The sequence below is a fragment of the Eurosta solidaginis genome, chromosome 4, assembly GCF_040869045.1.
Source record: "Eurosta solidaginis isolate ZX-2024a chromosome 4, ASM4086904v1, whole genome shotgun sequence".
Taxonomy (NCBI): Eukaryota; Metazoa; Arthropoda; class Insecta; order Diptera; family Tephritidae; genus Eurosta; species Eurosta solidaginis.
Window position 1 is genome coordinate 240,111,528 of NC_090322.1, and position 24,675 is coordinate 240,136,202.

The window sequence follows — 24,675 nt, forward strand, 5'->3', positions numbered from 1 at the left end:
TTAGATTTTCTTCATTGTTTTGGATACGTTATGACTAAGATACTTATTTTTTGTGGAATATGTTTATAATTTTTTGCGTTTTCAGCATTTTTATGAAATTTTCACGATTTTTGGGTTAAGGCACCATTAATCGATCACATTGAGATGGTTATGGATATGGGTATGGTTACGACTATGGCGTTTAGGTTAAGGAAGTTTAACGATTCTCTAAGTAGCCAGATCTAAGTCGCCGTTATTTTTGGTGTATGTGGTATCACAACGTAGCTTCATGTTGTCCAAATGAGCTATCCTTATCAGGGCAGCTACCACCTAACCTAACCAAATATGTTCCAAAATGCAATGAATTACCTTCAAATAAATTATCCAATACTGGCTTCAATGGTGTCTGACGCTCTTTTTCTGCCTGCTCCGTAAGTATTGGCTCAAGAAATATCCAATTGCAACTACCATTACAAACATTGCTAATATATGCCAACAATGTTGTGATATCAATATTTAGCGTGCTAACATTTGTCACATCGGCACTGTCATCACAATCGGCCGGCTCTTCTATCGATGCTATTTCAATACCAATATCTTGCAGTTCTACAAGCAGAACATTGTCAATTGTTTGGCTGAAATAGAAAACAACCTGTGGGGGAGTGTATTATTAGCATTGATATAAAAGTTCATTAATAACATGTTCTTTGTCATACTTTTGGCGATTTAAACATGCATAAATGTTGTGCGCTTGCATCCACAAATTCCTGTGCTTGATCTAATATGCTACGCGCACCATAACTCGCCGCACCTTTCGCTGCATCAGTAAGTGATTTTGAATTGCGCGCTATTGCTGTTTAAATATAACAAACATTTTATTTTTTACTAGACTTAAATTGAAATTAAAGTAACGACTGTTCTCACCTTTGATCCACTTTAGGCCATTTTCACAAACAATATCCACACGCAATGGATTAGGACGAGCCTCAACTGAAAATCCACAATCGACATGAACTACATCGCGCTGCAATTTAAGGATTTCTACCAGAAAAGCGTAGTGCGTTAAATTACTACATTGCACGTGATTTAGTTTTAATGTTTCATTTTTAATAACCTGCAATGAGAATTGGTTAGCATGGAGTTACTTACAAATAGTTGAGAGTCAGTTCAGAATCCCCCAGCGGGTTAGAGGGCTTAAAGTATACCCGCGGCAGGTATGCCTGTCGTAAGAGTTACATCAGCGATGGGTTAGGGGTTGTATTAGCGACATGGCCAGACAGGAACCTGGTTCGGTTCGGTATTAGCACTTCGGGATACTAACCCGTATGTCGCCGAAACGATTTGCTTTACAGCATGAAAACTTCAGTTGTCCATTATCGTTCATTGACTTCCCTAACGAGAATTGGAAATTTGAGCCCTCCATTGCCCTTCCATACAAATGACCATATGTTTGCATCATCATACTTACCTTTCGCAAGAATTTGACTTCCTGTAAGATTTTCCGTTGAATTTTGTGCACACCATTAATTTGAATATATTGTTCTAATTCGTCAATTAGTTCCTCACCGAGCGTTATTTTTTCATTAGCCCTTTCCACTAGTTCCCCAAAGGGTATTTCTTTATTCATTTCAAATGTAAATATTTCCAATCACCAACCAATCGCTTTGAATCAAGTCGAATTCAGTACCATATCCCAACAGCTGATTGCTTCTTCTTGATAATTTTCCACCACCAGATAGATTCATGCTTTTTTTTTTGGTTTTAATTGACACCGCAAAAGCAAGCGTCGGTTGGCAAGGTGCTTTGCAGAGCCCTTATACTCCCAGGTTATCTTTCAATTTTGTTATTTGTATAAAGTTAATTCTTTTGGTTTTTTTCCTTTGGCACCACGCCAGTCACAAAATTATTAATATATATTTGAAAATTCCCAAGTTTTCTTTCAATTAATTCACTTCGTCTAATCCAATTAGATGTTTCTTATCTCCAATCCAGAAAATTCGTCATGCTTTGAATGAAGCAAAAAGCAGCGATCAGCTGTTGATGTCGAAAGCGAACAAAAACATTAACAGTGATATCTTTATAAAATGGAAATGTAGAAACAAAATTCGGACTATTTCGGAGTAATATATTGGAGGTATATCCGGCTTCAGGTGTTCTTATTTTCGGTAATTCTATACGACGGCATGACACTGGTAATACACGTCCAAAAATATCCAGAGAGGTGTCAAGAGACGCGTATTGACCTCGACAACAATAATCCGAAGGCGGAAAAGAAAAGTTGTATCTCTGTCCGGAGATATTTGCAGTTGAAGTTGGCGATTTTCATGTGGTTGTTGTAATGTGTACCCACAAAAAAAATTGTGAACGGTAATTCTATACGACAGCATGACACTGCGGTAATAGTCTAGTTGAGGGGTCGACTGCTAATGCGCTACCAAAAATATCGAGAGAGGTGTCAAACGACGCGTATTAATCTCGAGAACAATAATCCGATGGCGATTGGCGATTTCCATGTGGTTGTTGTTGTGTGTACCCCCAAAAAAATTGTGCATCACCGTGGCGGTAGCCACGGTTATACCACACACTCGGACTTGGCATGGCGTAGCCCAGGGTTATTTTTTATAGTCGCGGCCGAAGGCCGCCAACGCAGAAAGGTGTTCTGCGCAAAAATACTATGGATCCGACCCCCGGTTTCGGAGGTACCCGCGGGTCATTTTTCGGTTTTTCGTTAATATCTTTTGAACGTGTTAAAATTTTTATTTTCCGCCTTCGGATTATTAATACTGATGTCAAGACGCGTCGTTTGACACTTCTCTCGATATTTTTGCTAGCGTATTAGCAGTCGACCCCTCAACTAGACTATTACCGCCACTGCTAATACGCGTCCAAAAATATGGAGAGAGGTGTCAAACGACGCTACATCTAGGAAAGTAACGTTGACGAAGGTATGAGTTCGAAGTCACAGTCCTATGGATTCTGTGCTGGCATATGGTATAAGGGCCAGGATGCGTGGTAGCGACTGGTGGTCGGGATTGCTACTGTTCGCACGTCGGGAATTGCAGCTCTTAAAAACAGCCGAAAAAACTGAACTGATCTTTGGCGCGATCAACAATAAGCCAGTATTGATGCTAATCGTTAAAATTGTGCCAAGAGAGTCATGACTATTAGTAGATAATTGATAGAAACCGTAAGTCGCCTTTGTGCGTGACGAGCATGTAGCCACAAATGTTCTAAAGATGTCGGGCCGACGACCTGTATTCGAGTTAGCCCAGAACATTTCCTTGGGTGAAACTACACTAAAAAAGTGTGACCATTTAAAGTATTTCTCTCTCTATCCGCAGGGAGCTACTCCCCAAATTTTTTGACCTATCCACGATACCGCAAAAACCGCGGATCTTTCCGAAATGGCCGAAACGTCGATGTCCTTAAATACATATAAACAAAACCCTTCCCAATATTATTTTTTTTTTAATCTTCGCTTAACAAGCCTCCCAGATCTTCATCCGCAAGTTAATGATATTGTTCCAGATCGTCAAACATACATTTGACGTCAGCAGTATGTTTCCATATTCATTAGTTGTGGACAATGTGATACTTTGAAGTCCAGCGATTCAATTCAGAGGCTTACGCCGATCACTTTGTCGGCGCGCCCGCCACGCCGCCGCCGGTATATAATAGAGCCTACGCCGCCGCCGCCGATTAAGTGACCTGCGTAAACATCTACCTGGTGGGTCCAACACCGGTTTGGAGACCAAAACTATATCCACGCAAAACACTTATGTTCGCAATTTTTTTTGTGGGTAAAACAAAATCATCAAAATTACAACAACCACATGAAAATTTTCAATTTCTTTTGCAAATATCTCTTGAACGAGCTAAAATTTTTGTTTTCCGCCTTCGGATTGGACGCGTATTACCAGTGTCATGCTGTCGTATAGAATTACCTTATTTTCATGCGTTATTTCAAAAATTTAAAAGTGGAGCTCAAGAACAGGAAAGTGTAATAATAAAGGATTAAGCCGGAGGTGCTACAGTGTGGGCTACCATCGCCATTATTACTAACAGTAGCAGGCTAAGTTGATGTAGTCGGTCATTAAGAGCCTCATATACTGAATATGTCCAGTGTTACCAGGATGAGTTTCCATAGTTTCTTTCTTAGGCTAATGTAGGATTATGACAAAAAGCATCTCACCGTGGATGAGCTATACTTCAAAGTAAGCAAGTATCTTCTAAGCCACTAGCTTTTTCCATAGCGTGAATTCACATCACTGACCAAATCCTCAGACACTCTACTTCCTCCATGGGCAGGGCATATTAAACAAGTTGACATCTTTTAGGCCACTCCCCCCACCAATAGTATTTAAATCGTCCTTCCATAGCTGGCTTCTGGTAAGACTACCTTCTTACCCGGAGCATCTGCTTTCATTCGCATAATATGGCTTAGCTATAGCAGCCGCTGAATTTTTATTGCATAAAGCTCGTACAGGTCATCACTAAATCTTCCTTGATCCTGACTTGTGACTTGTAGAGCATGATTTTTGTTTGCGGATAGTCAGTCCGGTACAGCTGTATCTTGAAAACATCCGAGTTGCCGGCACATGATCTTTATTTTATCACTCTTTCTCGGTTGTCAGTGAAAGCATCCTATCTCAGAATAACGCTCAAAAACGAACCATGTTATTGTTGTTGTAGCGATAAGGACACTCCCCGAAGGGCTTGGGGAGTGTTATGAGTAGATGGTCCTTTCCCGGATGCAGATACGGTACGTTCCTCTTCCAAGCCAAGTTCGGGGTCGCTAGAGCCTCGGTTGTTAATGAAACAGGATTCGCCACGGAAAGGTGAGGTTGACAATTTGGTTTGGAGAAGCTATGTATTGCGCTGGCAACCTGAAGGGGCTGCGCTACACAAACCACTTGAATCTGGTATTTTAGTCGTCTCTTACGACAGGCATACCTACAGCGGGTATTTTCTAACCCCCTAACCCGCTGGGGTGGAAAACGAACCATCTTACCTACCTCAGGTCAAAATGTATTAAATGTTTTTGAATCAATTTATATATGATGGCATTAACCGAATTCTGTGTTAGTTCATTTTTGAAATAAATTCTGAGGTAAGAAATTCCTCGAATAAATATTGATATAAGGGTTTTTTAAAGTTCGTTGACGACAGTCACTCGTTCGACATGATTTAAACGCTGGGCCCGTATTACGTGTTACGATCCATTATCGAAACTCATTTTTTAAATCACAATAGCTCTTGAGAGGTTAATCGGACTAATGGCATATTTGAACTAGCGACAAATAGTACTCGTTAGATCCATTCTTTATTATAATTTAAAAAAAAAGTTTGACAGTTGCATAGTTATTGCTTGAGTGAAAATGGTTTTCAGTCACTGATCGTATCATAAATAAATCATTAGTAGAGGGAATAGTGCCTGACGCATGGAAAATATCAACAATAGTGCCAATAAAGAAGGTAAAAAATTCATTAAAGGCAGAAGATCTGAGACCGATCAACACGTTGCCGAATATCGAAAAAATTCTAGAAACAGTAGTAAAAGATCAGCTCATAAGTTACTTGGAAATAAATAAAATACTAATTAAAGAACAATCCGGTTTCAGAGAAGGCCACTCTTGTGAAACGGCTTTAAATTATGTAATATCGAGTTGGAAAGAAGAACTAAATCAAAAGAAAAGTATACTTGCGGTTTTTATCGACTTGAAGAGAGCATTTGAAACTATAGACAGAAATATAATGATTAAAAAATTAGAAAAAATTGGAATTAGGGGCAACGAGCTGCAGTGGTTTCAGAGCTTTTTAGGTAACCGAAGACAAAAAACAGCCATTGAGTCGGTTGTCTCGGAAGAGGTATTGACAGGAATTGGATTGCCACAAGGATCGGTTTTGGCACCGGTCCTATTTAACATATATATAAATGATATATCTTCGGCGCTAAAACATAGTAAAATAAGGCTGTTTGCGGATGACGCACTGCTCGAAGTAAGTGAACTTGATACCATGTTAGCTAGGAGCAAAATGCAGGAAGACTTGAACACCCTATACAGGTGGCTTTGTAACAATAAGCTTAAACTTAATGTTAATAAAACCCATTTTATGGTCATATCTAGAGCGATGAATAAGGAATCTTGTAATATCGAGCTAAAAATAATGAACTCAAACATTAACGAAGTTAAAACTTTCAAGTACTTAGGGGTTCAGATTGATAATAAATTAAAATTTAATGATCATATTGATTATATAGTTGCCAAAATAGGCAAGAAAATTGGTTTTTGGAAAAGGTCATGCAAATTTATCAGTAGAAAATACAAACTGAAAGTGTATAAATCCATCATAGAGCCGCATTTCATATATTGTCCCACAATATGCTTTATGGCCAATGTAACTCAGGTAGATAAGCTACAAGTTATGCAAAATAAAGCTATGAGATTTATATTAAACATGAGGTATGATACTCCCATTAATAACATGATAGAAGCACTAAACTGGTTGAGTATAAAACAGCTCATATTCTACCACAGTATGAAATTTGTATTTAATATTAAGCACGGTAAATTACCAACATACCTCAGCGAAAAGCTTAGATATGTAAATGATGCACATTCATACGTAATCAGAGAAACAATAATTTTAGATTACCTCTTTTCAAAACAGAAGTGGACAAGCAAAATATATTTTATAAGGGCCTGAAATATTTCAATGAACTTCCTAATCACATAAAAAGTAGTAATAACTTCAATACCTTTAAAAAAAGTTTATTGGAGCATTGTAAAACCCTTCCAATAATATAAAGTTTTTTTTTTCTTTTATTTTTTACATGACATACCGATACTGGAGCGCGAAAAGGGAATGGTAATACTGGTAGCAGCAAAATACAATGCACCCGGCCCTAAGGAAAAGAAAATCAGTCTCCACCTGTAACTCCAGACAGTTCCAACAACAAATTTCGCTGGAATTCGGTATTTTCAGCCTATATTTACTGTTGCTGATCGGGATCACTCGCATTCCGACAGCATTAATATAACAATAAAATTATATGATGTGTAACCAAAATAAGGTCAAACAAAAGTTGGAGCAGGGAGATTGGAAACACGTCCTTTTCAACCTCCCAATATATTTTGAGATGTGCTGATCGGAATCTTCATGCGTTCCGACAGCGTCTTTACTAAACAAAGTTGAGGGGTGATTGGGTACACTTCAATTTCCAACATCCAAAGACGTGTTTAGCTGTGTTGATCGGAGACCAATACATTCCGACAGCTTAAAATACAAATATAATTGAAAAATATAAGTTCCAAATTTTGTTGCCTTAAGCTGGGAGCCCTGGAGGATTGGAAACGCGTCCTTTCCAACCTTCCTTAAATGACTGGCTCCCAGACTCGTCCGTTTGTTACGCCTGTAAATATGCTGATCGGAATCACATGGCATTCCAACAGCATATTCAATAGAAATAAATGATATAATAATGAATTGTACTTAGTAGTTTAAGTTTTAGGCCTAAACAGCCGTAATAATAAATAAATTAAATTAAATTAACACGTAATACGGGCCCTGAATTGAATAAAAGTACATTTTTAAGCTATGCTATTTTTATTGTAAAAAGTTTCAAATCTCAAAGTAAAAATGTTAAATCTTAGCAACTGGCTTTAAGCCCAAAATGTTTAAGCATTGCTTCAATACTGCGGATGTAGCTTCGCATAACAAAATTCGGCCACGATTCACTTTTACGATCTCACCGCTTTTATTTTTCTCAATACAATAACAATTATCGTAGAATTCAGAAAACACCGTACACACTTCATAACAGTACTCACAAAGTGGATGTATAAATAGATCTTTTGATATTCTATTCAGAACATCATGAAACTTGAGCAAGGTCTTGGCCAGCTTCCATTCCTTTTCGTGTTCCAATTTGATAATGACGCCAGCATCTAAAACTTTACCCAAATCTGAGAAATCTTCACCACAATTGCTTGAAATTGAGCAAATACGCGTAAATGCATAGAGTAAATATACAGCGGTATTCCCGCGATCCTCCAACATTTTGTCGAATGAGAAAACATAATCATTGGCACGATTATGACTCAAATCAGCATATTTGATACAACCATAGGCAACAGATTCTTGTGCAGCGCGTAATTCTTCTGCGGTTAATACCTTATCACGCTCTTTTTCCAACAGCTTATCCAACGCACGCTTCAAGCCTTCATCTAATAGATCGGACAATTTAATTGTTTCGCCGGAACGTGTCTTGAATTTTTTACCATCTTCACCCAACACAACACCGAAATTTACATGATCGGCCCGCTGGGTTTTCGGATCAAATATACCAGCACGTTCAGCGGCACGGTAAATATTTTGCAAATGTGTACTTTGACCAGAATCGACTACATATACCAGCCAATCCGCCTTTTGTTCGTATAAGCGATAACGTATTGCCGCCATATCTGATGTGTCATAGGTAAACCCACCATCAGATTTAACGATGGTCAATGGGATACCTGTTTTAGTTTCATCTGGCCACATTATTTTCCGCCCTTCATCTTCCTCGAGTAAACCTTTTGAATCTAAGAATTTCACAATATCTATCATACGTGACTGATAGAAGGATTCACCAATCGGATGGATTCTTACATCTAAACGCTCGTATATAGCTTGGAACTCTGCACGCGATACATCGCAAATTTGTGTCCATGCTTTAGTTGAATTTGGATCACCACTTTGCAACAAAACAACACAATTGTAGGCGCGTTTTTTGAATTCTTCATCTTCGTCGAATCTGTGTGAATATATACATATTTTTATGAGTAAATTTTAAAAATTTCGAACAGTTTATTACATTGGGATCAAAACATTTCAGTAAAAAGCATATGTATTTATATCAAATTTGGCCCTATTATATTCCTGAAGATACTCTTAACCAATCCCAAAAGACAAACTAATTGCTCTATTCATACCACTGATTCCTTCGCTAGTAAGCAATAAGCTTAACCTGTTGCGTGAAAAGCTCCGTAGAAACTTACTGAAATGATCCTGGAGGAATCCCAATAGCTATATTCTGTAACTTAGAAATAACAGAACTCACCTCTTTTTCGATTCTTTGTAGAAAGCTTGCAAATCGCCAATAGGTGGACTTTCGTTGATATAATTTGGAAAGCTCTCTTCCAAATGTGCAATCAACATACCGAATTGTGTACCCCAATCACCCAGGTGATTGATCCGCAACACATCGTGTCCCAAAAATTCCATTAAACGGCAAATTGAATCCCCAATAATAGTTGAACGCAAATGGCCAACATGCATCTGTTTGGCTATATTGGGTGAAGAAAAGTCTACAAGTATCCGCTGCTTGCGACACAACGGTGGTTTTACGCCAAAACGCAACATATTCGATATAACATTCAATGCATATTCCCTACGGAAGAGATTTTAGAAAAATATTGGTAAATTAATGTTTTTTTCATAATTCTACACACAATTCGTTTACTTTTTCAGGAATACATTTATATAACCAGCACCAGCAACTTCAGTTTTAGCAACCAGTGGCGATTGTGCAACATTTTTAACAACTTCATTAGCTATAACTCTCGGTGATTTATTTATACCAGATGTTTTTAGAGTTTTTGCTAGTGACATAGCACTATTACATTGATAATCACCAAATTTAGCTGCAGAAGCATTAACGGATGATATTATGGCTGTTGTGCCGGCAAGTTGTGGAAATGCCAAAGCAATAGCATTTGTAAATAAATCCACCAGATGTTCAGTTATGGAAATCATTTCATCAATAGCAGTGGGCAAAGTAGCTGGTACGTAGTGCTTGGCACTGCTTGTAGCATTTTGTTCAGCAGCAATAGCCTGACATTATGAAATATTAAAGATCTTTTAAGTATATATTATAGTAATATCCCCTCACCTTATTTAAAATAGCCAAACGATGTTTCAGCTTCAGATTTTCAGTCTGCAATTTCATATATTCTTCATCATCTTCAAATTCTAGTCCCTCGCCACGCTTTGTTTGCTCTATTTGTGTTTGCAACTTGGCAGTAATACGCTCCTATTAACACGGAAAAATTATACGAAATATTAGGTCTCATGCTAAAGAATTTCTCTGCGTTTATTGGAATGAACAAACCATTTCGCTGAGTGCAGCATTTTCACCTTCTAATGTTGACATATCGTCCTGAATGTGCTTATAATTAAAATTATTTTATTTATAACACCATAGACAGCAAAAGAACGGCCGGTAGATAACCCACACACATAGCGGAACGATACAAGGTGGCAGCATGGTGACATACCTACAAACATAAATTAAAATTCCATGTACTTTGTTTTTGTAAATTCGATGGACAAATGTCAAAATCGTACTTCGCCGGAAGTTGATGTGTCAAATCAAATAAAAAAGTTTGTAATCAGCTGTTCCATGCTGCCACCTTGTATCGTTGCGCCATGCCCACACACATGGACATTGTAAATTTTACCAAGTAGCGCAACTAACAGCTGATCGGTGAAAATTCGCACATTCACACGCACAGTTCTCGACTCAGTTTCAAAACAAAACTTTAGATTATTTAATTCAAATTTTAAAGTGGGATAATCCTTACAAATTTATGCATACAGAATATATATGGCGTTTTTGTTGTTATTAAAACAATAGTTTTATTTATATTAAAGCTTTTATCATTTTTTTTTAACTTTGAAAAAACTCCGAACACCATTCCTTCATTATATGACATTCGACTGCCTAGTCCACTGCCTTCCACTCTATTCGCAACATAACCTCTACTTAAGCTGCCAAACTATATAGTAAACAATGCACATGGATAAAATACATATAAAAAAAACGGCTAGGCCATTGTGAATTCATACAAGTAAAAATCTTTCAATTCTTCCATTGCCATACCTACCTGTCAAATAATAGCTGACAGCGAGAACGGCTGTCGGAAATGGCCAGAGAATGGAAGAAAGGTTTGTTTTTGCTCGCGGTTATTTAACTGAAGTGCCATGAATAGCCCATTTGTGTTTCAAATCGGCTTTTGTTTCAAATATGTCTACAGAAAATCAGACTACATATTATTATTCATTTCTTAAATCTAGTTAAACATCAAATGTGATCAGCCAGTTAATCGAGCATTTTAAAATATGTAAAGAATGCAATGTACCAATCGTCTACAAAAATGTTCGAAAACGATTATTGTGAAACTAATTTAAGTAATTGAACAGCGACTAAGCAGCTGATCGAGGCTGTTTACTTTTGTGAACATTTTTATCGAACATTCCCCACTGGTATGAATTTACAATGGGCTAGGCGATCAGATGGTATATCTTCTTCTTTATGCAATTCACAATTCAATTAAAATTTTTTGACTAAAGCTGGAGTCATTGGTGCCGTATGTCGTATCGCTGTATCCGTATCCCTAACGTAATCAGCTGTTAAAGGGCGAATTAATGGTGACTGAAGCTGGAGACATTGGTGCTTTATCGGTAACCGTATCGGTAACCTTTTAAGAGCTGATTCGACCAACCTTATGAGAATCAATTCAATCGATTATTGGTTCCGCTAAGGTCGTAACCGTATCGTAGCCAACCAATTGGGTTTTGGTTTACCGTCGTAACGATAAACAGCTGATTAAGTTAGGGATACGGATACAGCGATGCGACATACGGCATCAATGACTCCGGCTTTATAACGATAAAGCCATAACCAGATAAATCAGCTGATGGAACCTAACTTATGGAAAGGAATGTAATCGATTAATGGTGCCATACCATAACGCTAACGCCATAGCCAATCAATTGGTTTTTGGTTTCTCGCCATATCCATAACCTAAAAATATTTGAGTTGGTGAATTTAATAACTTTTTTTGGATTTTCTTCATTGTTTTGGATACATTATGACTAAGATACTTATTTTTTGTGGAATATGTTTGTAATTTTTTGCGTTTTCATCATTTTTATGAAATTTTCACGATTTTTAGGTTAAGGCACCATTAATCGATCACATTGAGATGGTTATAGATATGGGTATAGTTACGACTATGGCGTTAGGGTTAAGGAAGTTTAATTTGGCTTTTATCGTTACGACGGTAAACCAAAACCCAATTGGTTGGCTACGATACGGTTACGACTTTAGCGGCACCAATAATCGATTGCATTGATTCTCATAATGTTGGTCGAATCAGCTGTTAAAAGGTTACCGATACGGTTGCCGATAAAGCACCAATGTCTCCAGCTTAAAGTTACATCTCCATGAGTTTCTTTTCAAAACAAACCGCGTCGCAACTTTCACCTCATGTGTGTGTTATATAAATATGCAAGGGCAACAACAATATGATCCATATGGATCAACTTCTTGTATTTGAATGTTAAATATTTAATGTGATCTGAATCACTGTCTATTGGAAAGAGGAGCTTGTTGGGTTTGTATTAAAGGTCCGAACATATTTGCTTTTTACTTTGTAGCGATAAGGACACCCCCCCAATTCCTTGGGGAGTGTTATCGATGTTGATGTTCCTTTTCTGGATGCAGACCCCGGAACGTTCCGGTACCAAGCCCGACCGTCTCGGGAAAGATTTGTAATGACCACGTGAGGCCTTCTTGGCCCTAGATCAATGAGTAGTTCGGGGTCGCCAGAGCCTCAGCTGTTAATGAAACAGGATTTGCCACGGATAGGTGAGGTTGACAATTGGGTTTGGAGAAGCTATATATTGCGCTGGCAACCTGAAAGGGTTGCCATACACAGCCCCTTGAATCTGGTATTTTGGTCACCTCTTACGACAGGCATACCTACCGCGGGTATATTCTGACCGCCTAACCCGCTGGGGGATTGCTTTTTATGTCATTTTGGCGCTTGCATAACTTCGAAACAACGCACCTTGAAAGTTTTCTTTCCACATTGAATAAAAAAATACCCCAGCGAGTTAGGGGGCTTAGAATATACCCATACCAGCTGCGGGCCTGTCGTAAGAGGCGACTTAAATACCAAATTGATTCAAGGGGTTGTGTAGCGAAACCCATTCAAGGGGCTCCCAGCGCAATACATATGTAGCTTCTCCAGCCCAACTGTCAACACCAACAACAACGCAAAAAAACGATATTTAAATTTTGAAACAAAAAGCCCAAAATATTTTTTAAATCAAATGATATGGGGATACAAATTGTAAAATGTTGTATGAATATAAAGAGATTAAAAGAATTAATTGACAAGGCCATGAAAACGTATGTTCTTGGATCAGGAAAATAGCAGTGTGTGTTCAATGTCAGCTGTTGACCCAACCTGAGCGCAAAAACGACGCTAAAGTCGCTTTATCCAAATGCGATCACTCACGAATTTCCTTTCGAAATCCCTTTACGGAAGTCCAAGGTGACCGTTTCAACAGGGTTGGGCCATAGGGATATATGGAGGGATTCAGGATAAGTAAGAGTGGTAAAAGTATAGTATAGTTGACTGCTAATACGCGTCCAAAAATGTCGGGAGGCATCAATATCTTGAAGTTGGAATATATACATTTTAGCTCTGTAAGATGTTTTCAAGCAAAGTTAAGAATCTTCATGTGGTTGTTTTAATTTTGTTGTACGTAGGAAAATGCCCTATATTGGTGCATTAACTTAAAAATAGTGAAAATTTCATAAAAATGAAGAAAACGCAAAAATTACAAACATATACCACAAAAAATACGTCTCTTAGTTAAAACGTATACAAAACAATAAATAAAATCTACAAAAAGTTAATAAATTCTACAATTCAAATATTTTTAAGTTATTAACTACACTGATTTCCACAAGGTTGGTTGGATCAGCTGTTATACGGATATGGATATGTCAACTTTGCCAGGGCTTTTTATCGTTCCTTAACTCAAAGAAAAAATGTTCCCTTTTACCATTTTAAAGGGTCAATTAAACTTCCTTAACCCTAACGCCATAGTCGTAACCATACCCATATCCATAACCATCTCCAATGTGATCGATTAATGGTGCCTTAACCTAAAAATCGTGAAAATTTCATAAAAATTAAGAAAACGCAAAAAATTACAAACATATTCCACAAAAAATGAGTCTCTTAGTCATAACGTATCCAAAACAATGAATAAAATATACAAAAACTTATTAATGGGTGGGCTATGATATGGTTATGGCTTTGGCGTTATGGTATGGCACCATTAATCCACAAATCACACACAGAAGATTGCGCATTCACGAGTTCAAAATTGCTTCGTTCTGCGCATCTAGGTCACACTTGGCTGCTTGAGCGAATGAAAGAGAGAAAAAAACAAGAGCTAAAGGAAAATGACATAAAAATTGTACATAAAAAACAGCTGATCTTTTGTTTACATGCGCAATCTTGTGTGTGTGATTTGTGCCATTAATCGATTACATTGATTTCCATAAGGTTGATTCGATCATGTTTTATCTGGTTATGGTTTTATGGTTATAAATCACCATTAATTAGCCCTTAACAAATCTTGCTTACTTCTTGAACCGGCAATTTAGTACGAAAAATCATCTAATTTGAACAAGTTAAGGGCGAATTAATGGTGACTTATAACCATAAAGCCATAACCAGATAAATCAGCTGATCGAACATACCTTATGGAAAGGAATGTAATCGATTAATGGTGCAAGACCATAACGCTAACGCCATAAACAATCAATTTGTTTTTGGTTTCTCGCCATATCCATAACCTAAAAATATTTGAGTTGGTGAATTTAATAACTTTTTTTAGATTTTCTTCATTGTTTTGGATACGTTATGACTAAGATACTTATTTTTTGTGGAATATGTTTATAATTTTTTGCGTTTTCAGCATTTTTATGAAATTTTCACGATTTTTGGGTTAAGGCACCATTAATCGATCACATTGAGATGGTTATGGATATGGGTATGGTTACGACTATGGCGTTTAGGTTAAGGAAGTTTAATTTGGCTTTTATGTTTTTTTGAGTGAATTCGGTTTTATTCAAACAAATATAACTCTAGAATAACAAAACGATAGTAGAACATTTCGTTAAAAGATACATATACGTATACATAGCAAATATGAACGATTAATTTTTCTGTACCGTTATATTAAGGTTCCGCTTCAGATTATAAAAGGTATGATATCATACATAGGTTTTTATATAGTGCTAATACTATCCAAACAGTTAAAAAGGAAATTAAGAAAAATTAAATATCAATATAATTGGCATACCATAATATCTTTGAATCCACGAATGAAAATTACAGTTTAGACTTTAGGGATGATTATAATAACATTTTTATACTAAATCGGTTAAAGTCGGCAATGCACACCCAGCCCCACCCACCACATCCGAATGCATGAAGCAATTCATCAATAATAGGGACTTCGAATGGCACTTAGTCCTCTCGTCCTGAAAGCTGTATACAAAGCCTCCTGATAGATTCTATCCAACATATTACCACGATCCTGTTCGGGATCTGAGGCCATTAATCTGCGTCGTCGAAGTGGTGGTGTAAGATTAGCATTAGCATCCGTATGGCTGTCATCGTCATCATTATTGTCATCGTTAGAATGGTGCTCCCTGTTAGCGTATATGCCGGGCAAACGTAAGCCCTGCGTTTGTATTGCAGAATTGATGGCAGAAAGCTCGAAAAATGGGCGACCCATTTGTCCGGATTCAATGCGTCTGTTGATGAAGTTATCGCATTCACATTCAAATATGGCATTACGTTGCCATAAACGTAATTCCTCCGTATTCATTTGAACTGTAAATAACACAAAAATTGTAGATTTTTACTTCTGGTGCCCAATAGTTTACTTACAATTGGTCTCTGGTAGAGGTGCAAATAAGAAATCCATTACCTCACTTCAGCATCAGCTGTATTTTACTTACAATTTACAATTACAATCACTTTATTCGAATAATTAGGAAATTTAACTACTTGTTTTTTTTAAGGATTATTGATATATTTTGATATCATATCATATCAAATGATATTCTTCTATTATTAGTTCTTCTTTTTCTTTTGACATTTGTGCGACATTAGTACTGATGGCCGATACAGCGATTTTGAACTATCGGTGAAAATATTGATGGCGATTTTTGAATCGCGGCTGTTTTTTAAGGGCCAATTAATGGTGACTTATAACCATAAAGCCATAACCAGATAAAACAGCTGATCGAACCTACCTTATGGAAATCAATGTAATTGATTAAGGTGCACACGAGGCTACGCGTCATAGACGCGTACAAGATATTTCATAGAGCTACAATTTCTCTACGCCTCAAGATCTGCACACGAAACTACTTTCAAGCGTCGCTACAAAAAGCAAACAATTATTGAAAAAAATAAAAAATAAAATTTCTTTAGCTATATCCGTCCCCGAAACCAAAGGAAAATAGGTATTAAACGTTGTTTGCATCCCCGTGCCTTTGTAAATTACGAAAGGCAATTTAAACCACCGCGGAGTGGAGAAAATGGTGACTTCTAGTTTCCAACACTTTTTAGCCTTTTAAACGCTTCAACAATGTCTAACCAAGCTTTTGTCGTGTTCAATACTCTTTTTCGCTTTGGTAATATACCTTTCACGCACTTTTATTAACTAAAGTAACATTTTTTAACTAATAACACAAATTTGCATACAAAAAAATTTAAACATCTTGTTCTTTCTTTTTTTCAAGCGTACGTACGCTCAGCGACAAACATTGCTGTACGCTTAGCTACACGAATATTTCATGCTTTGTCACTTTCATGCAGCTGACGCCTCGTATGTACCTCTCCATTCAAATACATGTGTTCGGCATCAAAGCGTACAAATTTCGCCACGCACAATAAGTAGGACTGGGGTGTGTGGGTGGTTGGAAAGGGCGTGATTTCAAGCCACACACCCAAATCATTGCGTATTTAAGGTAGACAGTAGATATTTTTTTTTGTGTGGAGTGAGTCGCACGTATCAATGTTTCTGCATTGCGGGTCTCTCAATTGAACAAGTGAACTAGATCTTCGATTTCGGTTCTATTTGTTCTTTTAGTTCGTTTTACCTAATGTTATTCTTTCTCTCTTCTCGTTCGCGAACATAGTAAATTCATACATACATACGCCAAAGAGGATAAATACAATAAGAGCCGTCACTCGTTATTTTGTGGCTTGTATCTCGCTGGAAATTGAAAAAATTGATGCCGAATGTTTTCTGAGAGGAACATTTTTAATTGTCTCGCATTTATCAATGCCGTGTAGGCCCATTGTGCAACTGTGATTTTTGGAAAGAGAATTAAACAAATTAATTAAATACAGTCGAAAAATAAACACAAATACCCCAGGAAAATGTATAGAAGACATTTATAAACATCTCGCCCAAAAAAAAGTGGCGACTACCTCTCAGTATACATCGAGTAAATGCCATAAAAATAACGAGTGACGGCTCTTATTGTATTTATCCTCTTTTGCATACGCAGAAATTCACAGTGATCACGAATGTCGATAATGCCACTTACGCTAAAGATGTGTGGTCATGTATGGACTATTTATGAAAAACATGTTTTGAAAGAAACTAATTAGTACATTTATTAAACTTGATATTGCCAATTTGTGTCTGTACTCTTTCAATTTCCTGGATCTTCCGAAATTTGTTACTTTTTTTGAAGTTAATTATACATATATTTATTCATAACACATTTAAATATACATACACAAAGCATTGCTGCATACACACCCTCATCTCATGGCGGAACGATACAAGGTGGCAGCATGGAACAGCTGATTATACACTTTTTTTATTTGATTTGATACATCAACTTCCGGCGCAGTACGATTTTGACATTTGTCCATAAAATTTACAACAACAAAGTACATGGGATTTTTATTTATGTTTGTAGGTATGTCACCATGCTGCCACCTTGTATCGTTCCGCTATACCGCGAGCAGCAGTGAACAAATTTGGTTGAAAAAAAAAAGAACAAATGAACAAAAAAACAACTTGTTCGTTCATCAGAAAAAGAACGAAAGATTCGAATCTCTGAAATGAACGAAAAAGCACAACTCTATTGCAATGCTTATTGAAATCAGTACACAGACGACGAAGAGGTTCGTGCATTTCAAAATTCGACCTGCATGAGCTTATTTGAAGCGTTGAAAATGTCTAGATGGTCTAAAGGGATAATTAAATAAAATTTCGCCAAGCAGAAATGGGCTATTTATTATCCCTCCAACAAGTTTCACTAAAAATAACACACCTAACTTCTCCCTACGACTCCGTAACGTAGGGAGCTGAATCAGTTTTAAATGGCCGGAGTAGGGAGGAAAAATCCTTGAGGGGTCCTACGGTTAGTCCCTTAGCGCAGATATCAGGAATTGCTTCTGAGCCGACTCTAATTTGTCGCAGTGGGTCTGGTAACGAGGGTTCCCGATTATCGAAGGGTATTCCAGTATTGGCCTCACCAAAGATACAAAGAAAGTTTTAGTAATATATGGATCATCGAATTCTTTAGACCGTCGTTTGACGAACGCCAAAGTCCCTTTGGCTCTGTTCACACAACCTTCTATGTGCAATTCAAAGTCGGTATGAACCGATTTTGATGAAATTTTTTATGTGTGTTTGATTTGATCCACCTCCTTTCTTATATTTTCATGAAGTGAACTAGGGGCCGACCAGTTTAAAAAAAGATGATTGTGCGATGTTCTTCAAATTTAGTCATGCCAGTTCTTCCTGTTTCGAGATAAGTGACGCCAATAAAAAGCACCAAGGGAGGTCAAGTCTTCCTGTACATACCTGTTGTTGTTGTTGTTGTAGCAGTACCATAATGAGAGGGGTGTTACAGGCGTTGGTTCCACATTACAATGGAAGAGATGGTTGGTGTCATGTCGGGACACATTGCAAGCAGGGCATACATTTTGTATGTCGGGGTTGATTCTGGATAGGTAAGAGTTTAACCTGTTACAGTATCCAGATCGAAGTTGAGCTAGAGTGATTCGCGTTTCCCTGGGGAGTGTGTGTTCCTCTTCTGCAAGTAGGGTGTTGTCCTTTGAGTACAGGATTCACCGGGCAATTCCTTACATAGAGGTCCGACGCCTGTTTGTGGAGTTCACTGAGGACCTGTTTGTGTTTTTTGGCTTCATACGGCTGTGTTCTCAGGTGCCGTATTTCCTCATAATGCTTACGGAGATGACTGCTTAAGCCCCTGGGCGGTGTTGGCTCATCAATCAGATGTCTGTTGGGATGCCCAGGTTTCTGGGTATTCAACAGGAACTGTTTGGTTATCAGTATTTTGGCAGGCCTGTAGCTTCTTCCAGTGAGTAGTTTTTAGGCTTGGCGACTATAACGGGGACGCGTAGCATGCAATCGGCTGGCCAATTGCTTTGTAAGTGGTAATGAGCGTTTCTTTATCTTTTCCCCCAAGTACTGCAAGCAAGAGATTTGAGGATTTTGTTACGGCTCTGGATTTTCGGTATAATTGAGGCTGCATGTTCACCAAAATGTAGATCCTGATCGAACGTCACACCCAAGACTTTGGGGTGTAAGACAGTGGGTAGCGTAGTACCATTGATGTGGATGTTCGAAATGGTCGACATTTGGGACGTCCATGTTGTAAATAAGGTCGCCGATGATTTAGCCGGTGATAATGTCAGGTTTCGCGAGGTGAAAAAACTGGAGAGATCAGGGAGGTGGCCGTTTATTTTGTTACAAAGCTCATCGATCTGTGGGCCTGGGCCTGCATCTATTATTGTGCAGTCATCGGCGTAGGAAAAGATAGTAACTCCTTTTGGTGGCGAAGGTAGCTTTGATAAGTAGAAGTTAAACAAAAGTGGGGATAGAACACCACCCTGTGGAACCCCTTGTTTAATTCTTCTTGGTTTTGATAATTCGTTTCTAATTTGCCACCCAGATAATTTGCTGTCCACCTTTTAAGACATGGGGGAAGGGTAGCCCCTTCCAGCTCTTGCAGTAACGTGCCATGGTTGACCGTATCAAAAGCTTTTAATAGGTCTAGCGCAACGAGTACTGTTCTATGGTGGGGGTTTTAATTTGATCCGCCATTTATCTGGGTGCTAATGGCATTTAGCGCGGTGGTGGTGCTATGAAGTTTTCTAAAGCATTGCTGATGACAGGCTAGCTGCAAATTTGCTTTGAAGTAGGGGAGCAAAATGGCTTCAAGCGTCTTGGCTACTGGACATAGGAGAGATATCGGGCGATATGCCTCTCCTATGTTAGCTTGTTTTCCGTGCCTCTTCCAACTCAGTGGAGGTCTCCCCTTTCTTAATACAGCTCATCAGTATACCTCCATTCATACTTGCCGTCGGCATTGCGAGCAGGACCATAACCCTTCCGAAGAACCTTTATCTCGAAGACTGCAAGAGCCATCTCATCTCATCTTCTCTCGACACCGTCCAAGATCCCGAGCCATACATCAGGACAGGTATGATGAGCGTCTTGTGGATTCTTCGGCGAGGAATGACTTAACTTTTCAATTGCATACTTAATCCAATGTATCACTTGTTGGCAAGCTTCGTTATCCGTTTGATTTCTAAGCTGATATTGTTTTTGGTATTAATGCTGGTTCCCAAATAGGCGATACCCTTCACAGTCTCGATTATATCCGTCAAGAGTGACGTGGCTGCCAAGGTGCGAATGCTTCCTTGGATGACAGCAAGTACTTCATCTTGTCCTCATTTACCGCAAGTGCCACTTATTTGCCTCTTCATCTCATCCAATAATATCAATATCATCAGTAAATGCCAGTTATTGTACGCTCTTATAAAAAAGGGAATCACCCTCTCTAAAGCGTCGTTTAGTTACGAGTGGCTCGGAGAGGTCCTTCCTAATCCTTACGGAGCTGGTGGTTTTGCTCAACGTCATTTGGCAGAGCCTAATTAAATTTGTAGGGAACTTAAATTCAGGCATAGGAGCATACAAGCAACTCCTTTTCGCGCTGTCAAAGGCTGCTTTGAAGTCGCAATTGAAACAGTTTTTTAGTAAAATAATATTAATTTATTTATTGTATTTATATGAAAGCATTCAATTTATTTGTTTTGTGTTCATTTACTAAACAATTGTAGAATTATTATGTATATTGGGGTGGATCGATTTGTATGGACGAAAGTTAACCGATATCGCGCCACCGATTTTTCGATAGGATTTGGACTCAGAAAAAAAAATATCCACTACGCATACCCAAAAAATTTTTCCAAGCCTGCGATTTTTAAGGTTTTTTTCCCATAACAGTTTTTTGAAAAAAAAAAAAAAAATTTATATTATTATCGACAACGTTTTTAGCGGACATTTTTGGGTCGGACAGGGTATACATGAAAATTTGACAATCAAATGAAAAGTTTTTAGTAGGTCATGAAAAAAACCTTAAAAATTAAGGTCGAAAAAAGTTATAAAAATGAAATTTCGCAGGTTCGAAAATTATTTTTTTGGGTATGTGTAGTGGAACTTTTTTTCCTGAGCCCAAATCCTATCGAAAAATCCATGGCGCGATATCGGTTAATAAATCGACCCAGTCTACTGTATATACAATAAGTATGTACTATATTATGTATATCGAGTCGTTACTCGGATATGCTTACAGCCAAAACAACAAACACTCATAATGTTATGCTTGCTCAAAAAACTATTTCGTGACTTCTTAGTATTTTACTAAGTTTTTTAATAATTATTTTTTTATTATCAACTATTTTATTTATAATTGGTTATTTTTCAGTTCCGAATGTACATATGTATATGCGTTTGCTGGATATAAATTGCATATAATTGATACATATTTTCTAACATATGCATATATAAAGCCCTCTTGCAGAACGGCTGGTTATCTTTTTAACTCAGAGTTACTCATACAATTTTGACAAATTTAAAAATTAACTCTGATTTAAAAAGTTCTGGAAGTGGAACCAAGTTTTTGAAAATTAAACTCTCTAATTGATATCTAATAACTTGAATCAATGCGAAAGAAGTATGTTGGGACCACAAAATTTTATCAGAATTCGGGAAGGCAGAAGGAATTTATGAAAGATATTATATTTAATTATAAATTCTATACTATACATTCGTTCATAAGATAAAACTATATAGATATATATAAGTTTTTGTTAAAGCGTTGTTTAATTTTCTTCTCATTTATACATACAACATTATTTTAATATTGTGCGACTTGCGTTACACTAAATATATAAAAATACATGAGTCGTTTATTTTGAAAGTGGTTTAAGTCCATTTTTTCTTATATTGAGATATTTAAGGGGTTGTGTTTGATTTGTTTCAAAAATATTGTTAAGTAGTACTAATTTTTTATGGCTTTGTGGCCTTAAACGTGTTAGACTATATATCACGTAATACGTTTTGTAAACTTTACTATAAAAATAAGCTGTGTTTCAGAACCAAAAATGGACTTAAACCATTTTCAAAATTAATAAAATTACTTTTTTGTTTGTGAAAAGGAATAAGTCCGCTTATTTTTAAGAAACTAAATAATAGAAATTAATTGGCGGCCACCGTGGTGTGATGGTAGCGTGCTCCGCCTATCACACCGTATGCCCTGGGTTCAACTCCCGGGCAAAGCAACATCAAAATTTTAGAAATAAGATTTTTCAATTAGAAGAAAATTTTTCTAAGCGGGGTCGCCCCTCGGCAGTGTCTGGCAAGCGCTCCGATTGTATTTCTGCCATGAAAAGCTCTCAGTGAAAACTCATCTGCCTTGCAGATGCCGTTCGGAGTCGGCATAAAACATGTAGGTCCCGTCCGGCCAATTTGTAGGGAAAAATCAAGAGGAGCACGACGTAAATTGGAAGAGAAGCTCGGCCTTAGACCTCTTCGGAGGTTATCGCGCCTTACATTTATTTTTTTCTTTTATTTTAAATAATAGAAATTGTAAATATTTTATCTTTGATGTAGATGAATGTAATAAATAGGGAAGTTTTCAAGTTAGATACAGATTTTTATTTATGTAACTAAAAAAATATTTTTAAAAATAAATATTAATTCATTTATTAAAAAATTAAATTTACATTCATTTATTTATTAAGGATAATATTGAAGATTTTGCCATATTATTACTCCTCATTTAGATTATGTGTGAGGTTTTTAAAATATTCATGGTGCATAGGTTGTATTAGAGGTTTACGCCGATCGCTATATCGGCGGCGGCGTAGGCACTATTATATACCTGCGGCGGCGGCGTGGGCGACGCCCCGAGGTACGCCAGTGTTCTTGCTTTAAAAAACTTTTTTCTATTTAAAAAAAAATATTTCGGAATGGTTTAGTTTGTATGTATTTAAGAGCGGCGTGGGCGGCGCCCCGATGTACGCCGGTGTTCTTGCTTTAAAAAACTTTTTTCTATTTAAAAAAATAATATTTCGGTAAGATTTAGTTTGTATGTATTTAAGGGGATCAACGTATTGGCGATTTCGTAAAGATCCGGGGTTTTTTCCTCAAAGTCTCGCGGATCGTTCAAATAATTTCAAGAGCAGCTACTTGTGGAGGGACTGTCCTTCATTCACTTACTCCAGGGAGGCTTCGAACCTTGCCCCGGTCTAAAGGACTGGTACTGCTGGGTCACACTTTTGTCTGTATGTCTCGTACAAAGCGTAGTTTCACCGAAGGAGATGTTCTGGTCTAACTTCTAATACTCGTTATCGACACGATTTCTTTAAATTATTTGTGACCCCTTGCTGGTCACGCACAAAGGCGACTTTCTGTTGCTATTAATGGTCTTTTAATACTCATGGCAAAGTTTTAACGATGAGTACCAACGCTGACCTATTGTTAACCGCGCCAAAGGAGTCATCTAGTTTTTTCGGCTGTTTTAAGAGATATAATTCCCGAAGTGCGAACAGTAGCAATCCTGTCTACCACCAGTCGCTACCACGCCTCCTGGCCCTCATACAACATGCCAGCACAGAAGCTATAGGACCGCGACTTCGAACTCATGCCGTCGTGAACGTCACTAGAAGCTCTATGTATAGCTCCGAAGACTTTATAACGGATTTTTTTTTGTCGCGCTATACTGCCGAGCACTACCAGAGAAACACCTTGAAACGTTAGGGAGTAACTATTCGGCCAAGAATGCCGCCCTCGAAATCATAAGCAGTCCAAGTGGATATTATTGCGTAACTCCTCATGGGTGAAAATAGTATAATCCTACATAATTTAAATTTAATAAAATAAAAGGACCCTGGATAACTTTTTTTTAATGTAGACCAAAATTTGCAGACGTTTGTGTTCGAAACATTGATTTCAATAGCCTTTGCTAAACCAAAACGATATTTTAGAATGAAAGTCGACCGATTTTAAGTTGAAAGATGTTAAGGTTTTACGCACAGTTCAAACTGTTGTTTTCCGGCCTTTTGATACAAGAACTCATTATGAATAACCGTGTAGCTTCAGTTTTCAAACTAGTTCGCGCACACCCGGTCATTTGTTCGACTGTCTGGGGAAGACTTTTGCTTCACCACTTTTAGTGTTCTTGTGAAGGACAAAGCCTCACCTGGTTAATATATGTGCCTACGTATTCACATATGTAATAGGAGCCGAAACGTGTAGGTCATATTTAAACTTGGTTGATGGGCTAGAATCCCTGTGATTCTAGTCCCTTGGAGTGGGATAGGGATAGGGCCGCCAACTTTAGGAAATGTCAAAACGGGGTATTGAATGATGAAGTATGAAAATCAAAATTAACACATCAGGCGCTATTTTCGCAAATAAACAACAGATGTTTGA

The 24,675-nt window shown here is 37.6% G+C and overlaps 3 protein-coding genes across 3 annotated transcripts; all 3 read right to left on the bottom strand.

Annotated features, from left to right (window-relative positions):
* Positions 1 to 253: 253 nt before the first annotated feature.
* LOC137248810 (UPF0415 protein C7orf25 homolog) lies at positions 254 to 2,019 on the bottom strand. Its single transcript, XM_067779708.1, has 4 exons — positions 1,448 to 2,019; positions 904 to 1,093; positions 696 to 832; positions 254 to 631 (listed from the first exon to the last, which is right to left on the bottom strand). The coding sequence occupies exons 1-4, from the start codon at positions 1,604 to 1,606 to the stop codon at positions 254 to 256; spliced, it is 864 nt and encodes a 287-aa protein (XP_067635809.1). The 5' UTR covers positions 1,607 to 2,019.
* Positions 2,020 to 7,601: 5,582 nt separating this feature from the next.
* LOC137249278 (probable arginine--tRNA ligase, cytoplasmic) lies at positions 7,602 to 10,262 on the bottom strand. Its single transcript, XM_067780596.1, has 5 exons — positions 10,133 to 10,262; positions 9,914 to 10,054; positions 9,485 to 9,855; positions 9,083 to 9,412; positions 7,602 to 8,776 (listed from the first exon to the last, which is right to left on the bottom strand). Exons 1-5 carry the CDS (start codon positions 10,172 to 10,174, stop codon positions 7,624 to 7,626), a joined length of 2,037 nt encoding a protein of 678 aa, XP_067636697.1. The 5' UTR covers positions 10,175 to 10,262; the 3' UTR covers positions 7,602 to 7,623.
* A 4,921-nt stretch (positions 10,263 to 15,183) lies between these two features.
* LOC137249281 (uncharacterized) lies at positions 15,184 to 16,004 on the bottom strand. Its single transcript, XM_067780606.1, has 2 exons — positions 15,786 to 16,004; positions 15,184 to 15,728 (listed from the first exon to the last, which is right to left on the bottom strand). The coding sequence occupies exons 1-2, from the start codon at positions 15,820 to 15,822 to the stop codon at positions 15,334 to 15,336; spliced, it is 432 nt and encodes a 143-aa protein (XP_067636707.1). The 5' UTR covers positions 15,823 to 16,004; the 3' UTR covers positions 15,184 to 15,333.
* Positions 16,005 to 24,675: the final 8,671 nt, after the last annotated feature.

Coding starts and splice junctions, on each gene's coding strand:
- LOC137248810 (XM_067779708.1), bottom strand. CDS start 1,606: ATGAATAAAGAAATACCCTTTGGGGAACTAGTGGAAAGGGCTAATGAA. Junction 1,094..1,447: donor AAGTCAAATTCTTGCGAAAG/GTAAGTATGATG, acceptor TTCTCATTGCAG/GTTATTAAAAATGAAACATT. Junction 833..903: donor TGGCCTAAAGTGGATCAAAG/GTGAGAACAGTC, acceptor ATATTTAAACAG/CAATAGCGCGCAATTCAAAA.
- LOC137249278 (XM_067780596.1), bottom strand. CDS start 10,174: ATGTCAACATTAGAAGGTGAAAATGCTGCACTCAGCGAAATG. Junction 10,055..10,132: donor ATGCTGCACTCAGCGAAATG/GTTTGTTCATTC, acceptor CCGTGTTAATAG/GAGCGTATTACTGCCAAGTT. Junction 8,777..9,082: donor TACAAAGAATCGAAAAAGAG/GTGAGTTCTGTT, acceptor ATATTCACACAG/ATTCGACGAAGATGAAGAAT.
- LOC137249281 (XM_067780606.1), bottom strand. CDS start 15,822: ATGGATTTCTTATTTGCACCTCTACCAGAGACCAATT. Junction 15,729..15,785: donor ACCTCTACCAGAGACCAATT/GTAAGTAAACTA, acceptor TGTTATTTACAG/TTCAAATGAATACGGAGGAA.